This window comes from Arvicola amphibius, chromosome 8, assembly GCF_903992535.2.
Source record: "Arvicola amphibius chromosome 8, mArvAmp1.2, whole genome shotgun sequence".
NCBI lineage: Eukaryota > Metazoa > Chordata > Mammalia > Rodentia > Cricetidae > Arvicola > Arvicola amphibius.
Window position 1 is genome coordinate 116,294,141 of NC_052054.1, and position 10,386 is coordinate 116,304,526.

General features: G+C 52.0%; 1 protein-coding gene across 4 annotated transcripts; it reads left to right on the top strand.

Annotated features, from left to right (window-relative positions):
• The first annotated feature begins 70 nt into the window (after positions 1 to 70).
• On the top strand, positions 71 to 10,214 carry Atg9a (autophagy related 9A). Of its 4 annotated transcripts, none has more exons than XM_038340185.2 (16): positions 71 to 262; positions 1,171 to 1,228; positions 1,622 to 1,753; positions 1,881 to 1,924; positions 2,769 to 2,833; positions 3,848 to 4,009; positions 4,142 to 4,283; positions 4,695 to 5,443; positions 5,526 to 5,679; positions 5,785 to 5,964; positions 6,340 to 6,588; positions 6,776 to 6,954; positions 7,058 to 7,175; positions 8,239 to 8,461; positions 8,616 to 8,761; positions 9,181 to 10,214. In XM_038340185.2, exons 3-16 carry the CDS (start codon positions 1,651 to 1,653, stop codon positions 9,184 to 9,186), a joined length of 2,520 nt encoding a protein of 839 aa, XP_038196113.1. In that variant the 5' UTR covers positions 71 to 262; positions 1,171 to 1,228; positions 1,622 to 1,650; the 3' UTR covers positions 9,187 to 10,214. The 4 variants fall into 4 exon arrangements, with proteins under 4 accessions (XP_038196113.1, XP_038196112.1, XP_038196114.1 ...); XM_038340184.2 differs by having other exon boundaries at positions 1,174 to 1,228; XM_038340186.2 differs by lacking the exon at positions 1,171 to 1,228.
• Positions 10,215 to 10,386: the final 172 nt, after the last annotated feature.

A 10,386-nucleotide genomic window follows, 5' to 3' on the forward strand; every position in this document is an offset into this window, starting at 1 on the left:
TTTCGTCCTGCCCCCTGGGCCTATAATTGGCCACCTTGTCTCCACCCACTTTGTTCATTGGTCAGACTGGCTGCGGGTGACAGTAAATGACAGACGGAGGGCCTAGCGCTCCCGGTCTTGCCGAGCCCAGCAGAACAGACCGGGCTTCTGGAATCGCCCGGGTCGCAGTTCCTGCGGTGACACGCGAGGCTGGTAACTGGAATCCTCAGATCCAGACCCAAGCTGGCCGGAGGGTGCCCACAGAGCCCCAAGTGAGCTCGCGGTGCGTAGCGGGGGAAGGGGAGCCGCGGGCGGGCCGGGGGCGCGCAGTCAGAATGTTTTGATAGAGGGCGCGCGCGGCTAGGGGAGCGCGCGTGCGCCGGGGCCGCGCGCCGGGTTGTCCGCTGTTGGGAGCCTAGCCCCCGGCCTGGGGCCGGGCGACCCTGGGGCGCGCTGTGCTCAGGTCTAGGTGGCTGGGTTTGGGGAGGCATCCCAGCCCATCAGGGATATCAGCTGTAGATCTGGCTCGACCCCTCCACCATCCGTAAACACCCCTGAGCACAGGCCCTTCCTGGGGAGATCCATGGGCCCTGGGTCTACACTGACCAGGTGAGTGTTTTTCCTGAGGCACACCGCCTTCACTAACCGAGGGACTCCCGCTGGGATCACGTCGGACCAAGATCCACCGTCTCCAGAGTCTTCACAGACTGGGAGTATACCATATCCTTGACCCCACCTGGCTCTAGGCACCCAGGGAACCCACTTATTCAACTGGGATCTGAAGTCGACATAGACTGGAAATTTCCCATCCAGAAGCCATGCCTGCCTAGATCTCTGATGCTAGGGAAGCAGAAGGGATTGTCCAGAAAAATCTTAAGAGGAGACTCTCGTTGGGCTTTTCTACACCCTGAAAAGCATGTCTGATTTCTGAAGTTGAGGTGGACTAAAGGTAAAAGAGTCCCAAAGGGCTGTGTAGACTCAGTCTTCCCAGGGTCCGAGCGTTTAGTTATTCCTGGGTATCCTAGAAGTAGACGGATGGTCCTACATAGAACATCCAGGAGAGGTCTGTCACAACTGAGAAGGTGCCTCTTCCCCATTGCCATCTCTTAGTGGGGCTCAGGTGGGTGGGAGGGTGAGATTCCTTTGTGTCCCTACTCCCCACCCTTTGAGGCCTGACACCTTTTCCTCCAGCAGCTGTCCAACCAGGGCATCCAGGACTGGCGTGGAGAAGAAACTGTCCATGGAGCTGGTAGGGCCATGTGCTTATCTTAAATATTTGTTTACAAAAATGTTTCCAGACTGTTAGTTTCTAGAGAGACCTGGGTTTCCAGGAGGGGCAGGGGAGGAAACTTTCTCCTTATTGGTCGGAAGATGAAACATTCATCCCACACCCAAGGGGCAGATTCTGGCACAGTAACCACCCAGCAAAGGTTCTGAGAATGGATGACCAGAATTAAGGGCCGGTCAAGTCCCAAGCTTCCTGTTTTGGGGTTATTATCCCTGCTCTGCTTTGAGTCAAAGGGGTTAGTGGTAAAGACAAATCCCAAGGATTCATTCTTATTCCTTCTGGCCTGGTGGGCAGGACAGCAAATACACAGTGCCCGAATCTGATACAGGTTCTTTTCTTCTTCACCAATGGCAGGTTAACAAGGTGGACAGGGGGCTGTGGTGATGGCACAGTTTGACACTGAATACCAGCGCCTAGAGGCCTCCTATAGCGATTCACCCCCAGGGGAAGAGGACCTGTTGGTGCATGTGGCTGAGGGGAGCAAATGTGAGTTTAGGGGCGCAACAGCCAGAGCAGGGGCATGGGTGAAAGTTCTTGGAGGAACACTGAAGGGGCAGGGTGGCCGGGGGACAGTTACTTCAGGTGGCTGACATTTCTACTCCTGACTTCACAGCGCCTTGGCACCACATTGAGAACCTTGACCTCTTCTTCTCTCGAATATCCTTTCTGTCTCTGTGTTGGAGCTTGGGCACCTTTTAGCCTTTCTCTGAGCTAGGTCCCTGATGGGAAATGGGGATGAGTTCCGTCTATAGAAAAGGAAATGAAACTCATTCTGAAATAACGATTGTTTTTTTGTTGTTTTGTTTTGTTTTCGGTTTTTCATGATAAGGTTTCTCTGTCCCTGAACTAGCTCTGTAAACCAGGCTGGACTCCTCCTGCCCCTGCCTCCCAAATGCTGGAATTGAAGGCATGTGCTACCACCACCCTGTTGAAGTAATACTGCTGGGCGGAGGCGGCACACGCCTTTTAATCCCAGAACTTGGTGGGGAGGGGAAAGGCAGAAGCTGGTGGACTTCTATGAGTTCAAGGCCAGCCTGGTGGTGCACACCTTTAATCCCAGAATTTGGAAGGCAGAGTCAGGTGGATCTCTGAGTTCAAGGCCAGCCTGATCTCTAGATCAAGTTTCAGGGCAGCCAAGACTATACAGAAACACTGTCATGAAAGAAAAAAAATTATAACGATGCCTCATATTTACAGAGAACTATTTGCACTTGTGTTCATTTATGAAGAACTTTTATCGGTTGTTAACTTATAAGAACTTTTCTAATAGGATGGTTAATGATAATAATGTCTTTTGACTGTCATTTCTGTGTTAAATACTTTGAGATATAAGTATGGCCACTATTAATTTGCCACTGTGGACAAGGCTTAAAGAAGTAACTGGTTACCAATCACACTCCAGAAAGTTACAGAGCCAGGACTTCAGCTTGGCACCTGGTGACATCAAAGTCTTGTGGTCTTAAGTGTCTGCTTACTGGCTATTTGCTCTTAACACTTACACGTTTATAATCTACATCAGAAGAATGGCTTCACGTGTATGCTCATTGGAGAGATTTTTGAACTCATGTAAGTATACAAAGGGATGGGTGCTGTGGTAAAAAGATGCTTAACCCAGTCTCCCCTCCTGCTCGTGCCTGGCCACACCTGCCAGAGCAACTCAATCCTAGGCCCCAAACTCTGCAAACCTTTACAGCTAAGGATCAGCATGGTATCAAAGCTTCACCTCTTGCATGAAGAGCGTCCCAGATTCTGTGTCTTTCACAAGAACATACAACTCATTCTCAAGACTGTAGGCGGAAATACGTGGTTCAGTAGGGAGGTTTTAGGAAAGAGCCTCCATTCTGTCTGACTACACATTAGCTCTGGTGCAGGGGTAGAGCCCTTTTAGTGGGGAAAAGTCTAGTGTTGCCAGAGAAGTTAGGGAGGGAGGGGTATTTAAGATAGGGTTTCTTCAAGTATTCCTGACTGTTGGGGACTCCCTGTGTCCCTAGGCTGACCTTGAACTCAGAAGTTTGCCAAAGACACAAGCCACCACGCCCAGTGGGATGGGAGTTCCTTTTGTTTGTTTGTTTGTTGTTTTTCTTAATGATAAGAAAGTTCACTAGCTTCACGGTGGTTACTCCACACCTCCAGTCCCAGCACTCTCAGTTCAAGGTCAGCCTGGTCTACAAAGCATGTTTCTGGATAGCTAGGACTGTTACACCAAGAAACCCTGTTGTGAAAAACCACACACACACACACACACACACACACACACACACACACGTCAAAGGCTAGAGACCATAGGCCATAATCAGAAAACCTCTGAAAATCAAGTCCACTGATGTTGGCAGATTATCATGATGTGAAGGAAAGCTTGGTATTTCTGTGGCACCTGAACGTAAGAGTAAAGTACAGGAGCCAATAGCCATTTGTGCCTAAAAGGTCTTCTGAGATTGAGCAGTAGACAGAGCCCGTCAGGAATTCTCTGGCCCCTTTCATTTCCATCTTCAGTGGTTCCCAGGCTCATTGCTTGCTCTATGTTATTTTACCAGAACCTCCCTGATTCTTGGCCTGCATCCTTTCTTTTCAACTTCCCAGGCAGTTCCTCTTTGTGGTTGCCTTCACCACCTTCCTGGTTAGTTGTGTGGACTACGACATCCTATTTGCCAACAAGATGGTGAACCACAGTCTTCACCCTACTGAGCCCGTCAAGGTCACTCTGCCAGATGCCTTTTTGCCTGCCCAAGTCTGTAGTTCCAGGTAAAGATGAAGGCCCTGAAACACTACTAATGAGCAAAGAACAGCGGCGTGTGAGACAGCAACTCACACTTCAGAACATGTCACTAAGACTCTAGCCACAGGACCCTACCTCCCTTTCTTTCTCATTACCAGGATTCAGGAAAACGGCTCACTCATCACCATCCTGGTCATTGCGGGTGTCTTCTGGATCCACCGGCTTATCAAGTTCATCTATAACATTTGCTGCTACTGGGAGATCCACTCCTTCTACCTGCATGCTCTGCGTATCCCCATGGTAAGACCTATGACATCTTAAGAAGGATGAGGTGCGTTCCTAAGCATCACGTCTCCATAGCTGTCACTCTGGTAGGAATGGTAGTCATGTTCTGCTAATGGGAAAAAATATTTGAGAGGGTCAGCATATAAAGACAAAGGACTGATTTTTGCTGCATTTGGTTGGTTCCATTTCTTTGGTACCTGAAGTGAGGCAGTATAACATGACAAGAGCACATGCCAGGAAGCCTGTTCACTTCATGGCAGCCAGGAAGTAAAGAGGAAGGCAGGAAGGGGCAGGATCCAAAGTCCCCATTATCTCATCTAAGATATTAGTACTTCTGGCCTTTGAAGGGCATTCCAGATCTGAACTAGAACAGCAGGTCAGGTAACATCTCCTATGCTGTCTCTTCTCGTCCACCCTACCCTGCAGTCAGCCCTTCCATATTGCACGTGGCAGGAAGTGCAGGCCCGGATTGTGCAGACACAGAAAGAGCATCAGATCTGCATCCACAAGCGTGAGCTAACGGAGTTGGACATCTACCATCGCATCCTTCGCTTCCAGAATTATATGGTGGCGCTGGTGAACAAATCCCTTCTGCCTCTGCGCTTCCGCCTGCCTGGCCTTGGAGAGGTTGTCTTTTTTACCCGCGGTCTCAAGTACAACTTTGAGCTGATCCTCTTCTGGGGACCTGGCTCTCTGTTTCTCAATGAATGGAGCCTCAAGGCTGAGTACAAACGTGGGGGACAACGGCTAGAGCTGGCCCAGCGCCTCAGCAACCGCATCCTGTGGATTGGCATCGCCAACTTCCTGCTGTGTCCCCTCATCCTCATCTGGCAGATCCTCTATGCCTTCTTCAGCTATGCCGAGGTGTTGAAGAGAGAGCCCGGGGCCTTGGGAGCACGTTGCTGGTCCCTGTATGGCCGTTGCTACCTCCGCCACTTCAATGAGCTGGAACATGAGCTGCAATCCCGCCTCAACCGTGGCTACAAACCCGCCTCCAAGTACATGAATTGCTTCTTGTCACCGCTGCTGACTCTGCTGGCCAAGAACGGTGCCTTCTTCGCTGGCTCTATCCTGGCTGTGCTCATTGCTCTCACTATCTATGATGAAGATGTGTTGGCTGTGGAACATGTCCTCACTACCGTCACACTCCTAGGAGTCACGGTGACCGTGTGCAGGTGTGCCGGGGCAGTGGGTGGAAACAAGCAGGCTAGCATTCTGGGAAGGGCTTCTGTCTTACCATGAACTTGATCCTGTCAGGTCCTTCATCCCAGACCAGCACATGGTATTCTGCCCCGAGCAGCTGCTCCGAGTGATCCTCGCTCATATCCACTACATGCCTGACCACTGGCAGGGTAATGCCCACCGCTCGCAGACCCGGGACGAGTTTGCCCAGCTCTTCCAGTACAAGGCAGTGAGTGGAGCTGGAGTTAGGGCCTGCTAGAGACTGACTGGTGTCTTGGTGATGAGGGCCGGGCTGTCTCCGGCTTGCTTGTAACCTCGGTCCCTTCCCTTTTAGGTGTTCATCCTGGAGGAGTTGCTGAGTCCCATTGTCACGCCCCTCATTCTCATTTTCTGCCTGCGCCCACGGGCCCTGGAGATTATAGACTTCTTCCGCAACTTCACAGTAGAGGTTGTCGGCGTTGGAGACACCTGTTCCTTCGCTCAGATGGATGTTCGCCAGCATGGTCATCCTCAGGTACTGGGGAGGTCGGGCAGATGGTCAGGGACAATGGTGGCACATAATCACCTTGGGAAAGTTGCAGAAGCTATCCTTTCAGAGCCAGCAAATGACAAAAAGGTAGCCCTGCCTACGGGCATCCTTGCGCCAGGGACATAGTGGTCACTGGGAACTGACTGGATTCCAGCCTTGATTAGAACCAGCAACCATGCTCCCTTGAGAAAAGTGCACTACAAATGACTGACCCAGTGTGTGGGCATCGGAGTTTCTGGACTGATGACCGTGCACTGCGGTCACCATCCTCCCGGGGCCAAGGCCTCTTCCCAGCAGGGATGGTATGGGAACTGTCCCTGCAAGCACTCAGGCCTGCTTACTGCCGTCTCCCCTGCACAGTGGCTGTCTGGAGGGCAGACCGAGGCCTCAGTGTACCAGCAGGCTGAGGACGGGAAGACCGAGCTGTCGCTCATGCACTTCGCCATCACCAATCCTGGCTGGCAGCCGCCTCGTGAGAGCACCGCTTTCCTGGGCTTCCTCAAGGAGCAGGTTCAGCGAGATGGAGCAGCTGCCAGCCTTGCCCAAGGTGGTCTGCTCCCTGAGAATGCCCTTTTCACGTCCATTCAGTCCTTACAGTCTGAGTCCGAGGTGTGTATCTAGGGCCTGGGTGATGGTGAGCACAGTGCTCTCCACTGAGGGGAATAAGCATGGAACCCGGGGTGACAGGGTGGAAGGTTTCCTCTGTCTGTTCAGTCTGGGCCGCTGGGTCCTGAGGTTCAGGACATTAGAGGCCTCACCCTGCCCTGAGAATTCTGCTCATTCCTTTTGTTCATAGCCCCTGAGTCTTATTGCAAATGTGGTAGCTGGCTCATCCTGCCGGGGACCCCCACTGTCCAGAGACCTACAGGGCTCCAGGCACAGGGCTGAAGTTGCTTCTGCCCTCCGCTCCTTCTCCCCTCTGCAACCTGGACAGGCCCCCCAAGGCCGGGTTCCCAGCACCATGACAGGCTCTGGGTGAGTGGAGTTGGGTCGTGATGGGGAAGCATAGCATAGCCCACTGAAACATGTGTAGATCTTGAAAATATTGATTGCTGTCTCTCTGTGCTGGGAGGGACAGGGTGGATGCCAGGACAGCCAGCTCCGGGAGCAGTGTGTGGGAGGGACAGCTGCAGAGCCTGGTGCTGTCTGAATACGCGTCCACCGAGATGAGCCTTCATGCCCTCTATATGCACCAGGTGGGTGGCCAGCTGAGCAGCAGTCAATGTCAGCCCTTTCCTGCCTCTTAACTGCTCTGTAGTCTTCAGCTTCAAATATGTGCTTGATGGCATCGTTAGCCAGTAGTGCGCTCCTGTTTCCTGGAGTCCTCTCTTCCTCTCTCCAAGACTTTCTAATGGTTCTCAGTAGTAGCAGCCTCCTGTATATGATGTACTGAGGACTAGACTTGGCCCTGAACACACTAGGCAAGCCCCAAGCTTATATCCTTACTGTTCCGAGAGCCATTTTCACTGAGTACCTAGACTAGTTTTGAACTTGTGACCTTCCTTCCGTAGCCTCCTAAGTCGCTGGGATTACAGACCTGTTTCTCCAGACCCAACTCCTCCTCCTTAATCTTTTCCTTCCTTTCCTTTCTCTTCTCCCCTCCCTCCCTTACTTTTATTATTGACTTTTTAAAACCGTCTGACTCTTGACTATGTAGACCAGGCTGGCCTTGTTCCTGTTGCCCTGAGTTTTCTTGTTCTGTTTTTTGCTCCATAGTCATAGCATCTGGTGCTATCTAAGATTAGTTGTTGCTTTTATTTAATAGTTTGTGATCAGTTTTCTCTCATAATCGCCACACTAGTGTACAAGCCCCACAAGGACTGGTAGTTCTGTTTGTTCACTATGTTCCGAGTACCCAAGACAGTACCTGGCACTTAGACACTTTGTTAACTTGTTCCTTAACCAAAGAGTGGGTAAAATGAGGGCTGGAGGTATAGCTCATTTAATAGAGCACTTACCTAGCATGTGCACAGCCAGGAATTTCATCCCCAGCACTACCTAAATATCTGAAATCCCAGGGGAGATGAAGTCAGGAGGATCAGAAATTCAAGATCATTCTCAATGGCACATTGAGTTCAGGGTCAACCTGAGCTACTCAAGACACTTTTCCAGAGGTCTCCATAAAGCATCACACCTCTGTTGTGCACTGCCAACATCTTAGATGCTGTGTATGTAAGATTCTAGGTGAGGGTTGTGAGTGGGAATGGGAGGTGCTGCGGTAGGTACTGCTGTTTCAGAACCCCTCCTGTCCTTCTCCAGCTCCACAAGCAGCAGACCCAGGCTGAGCCCGAGCGGCACGTGTGGCACCGCCGGGAAAGTGATGAGAGTGGAGAGAGTGCCCCTGAAGAGGGGGGAGAGGGTGCCCGGGCCCCCCAACCTATCCCCCGGTCTGCCAGCTATCCCTGTGCTACACCCCGGCCTGGAGCACCCGAGACCACCGCCTTGCATGGGGGCTTCCAGAGGCGCTATGGGGGCATCACAGGTATCCGACTGGGGGAATGGAAGCAAAGAGGCTTCCAAGAAGGGTGGTTCTTTAGAAGGAGAAAGACCAGTGGGATGGGGTCCAAGGAGACGAACCCTCCAAATAGTCCCCAGAACCTTCACGTTGTTCTTTGTGTTCTTGCTTCTCTCTACAGATCCTGGCACAGTGCCCCGGGCTCCCTCTCACTTCTCCAGGCTGCCCCTGGGAGGATGGGCAGAAGATGGGCAGCCAGCGTCAAGACATCCAGAGCCCGTGCCAGAGGAGGGCTCAGAGGATGAGTTGCCCCCTCAAGTGCACAAGGTAGGGCTCTGAGGCCAAGAACAGCAGCCAGCAGCAGTAACTTCTAGAGTTACTTTCAAATGACACTTTCTTGGGGCTGGAGAGATGGCTCAGTTGTTAAGAACACTGGGTGTTCTTTCAGAGGACCTGGGTTTGATTTCCAGAACCCTCATGGTGGCTCGCAACCATCTGTAACCCCAGTCTCGGGATCAGATGTCTCAGGTCTCCACAGGCACTTCACATATGTGATTCACAGACTTACATGCAGACAAAACACCCATAGACACAAATAAATTTAAAAAAATTTTTTTTTTACTTTCTGAAATTCAAGGTTTAATCCCCCAGGCTTCCAGCTTTTTTCTTTCCCTTATTTCTTGACTCCTGTGGGACAAGAAAATAGCTGAAGATTGTCCCTACCACCACTCATTTTCTCTCTACAGGTATAGTCAAGGCAGAAGAGGTCCCCATGCTCCAAGATGGAGGCAACAGCTGCCCTGCCAACCATCTGTCTGCCATAAGAGGGCTTCTCTGAGTGTTGCCTGGCCCCACGTGTGTGGTGTTTGCGTGTCCCTGCCTGGCCAAGGGAGGTGCCAACACTGGGCTGGCCATGGCCCAAGAAGAACTTGAGGCCTGGAGACTAGGGGCACACAAGACTCTAGCCTCATCCCCAGGACTCCCTTGGCTCAGAGTGTGGTGCTAGAAACTGGTCCCCAGCCCACTCCCAGTACTGCCATCTTTGCATTCACCCCTGCAAGTCTCCAGAGGGCTTCCTACCACAGAAGCTGCCAAGAGAAGAACTTGTGCCAACTGTGGAGTGGGGAGGCAGGGCCTGGACCTTCCACCCCTGCAGCCCAGCCCCCATCTGGAATACCTGAGCAGCTCAGGCTGTGGCCCTTACCTCACCCCCGTCCTCACCCAGTGCTACAGCCGGCTCACCTCTCCTACTCCCTGCACATCACGGGCATGTGTGTGCTGCTTGCTCCTCTTCTGTTCGCTTGCCCCCTTCTGGTCGGCTTTTGCTTTTTGTTGGGATGAGAGCTGTAGCTCTCGGCTCCCCTCACACTTATCTTTTGACACTAAGATGGGAGGTTTCAAAATTTCAGGAACAGGATGAATCTTCAACTTTTAGGATGGGCGCTTAGGAGTTTGAGGCTTTCCTGGGCCCCATTGCTGCTTATTGTCCCACCTGCACAAGGGACTGGCAGGGCAGGATTGTGACCTCAGTCGTCTATATCCCAGCAAGAGAGCTCTGCCCTGCCACCCTCACTTCCCTAAAGGAGGATGAAGGGCGCCGGACTCACCCTAGCCTAGGGCTTTGACATGCCTACCCTTCCCCTACACCCTTCCCCAGCTCTGCTCGACTGTGGAAGGTAAACTACGCCGAAAGTGGTGGACTCTGCTGTCCCAGTCAGCAGCAGGACAGGGTGGGAAACCCTATACAGCTTGATAACCCTTAATAAAGAAGGGACTTTGATCGGGTTGTGGCTTCTTTTTCTCGTGCAGCAGCTGGGTGGGATCCTCGGCTGGGAGACTCCAGAAGCAAGAGAAGGGCTGTTTCCAGCGTATTTTCAGTTGCTTGTTGATGTATGAGGCTCTGGGTTTCATCTCTAGCACCGAAGAAAACAAAGTCCTCCTGTTTGGTCATG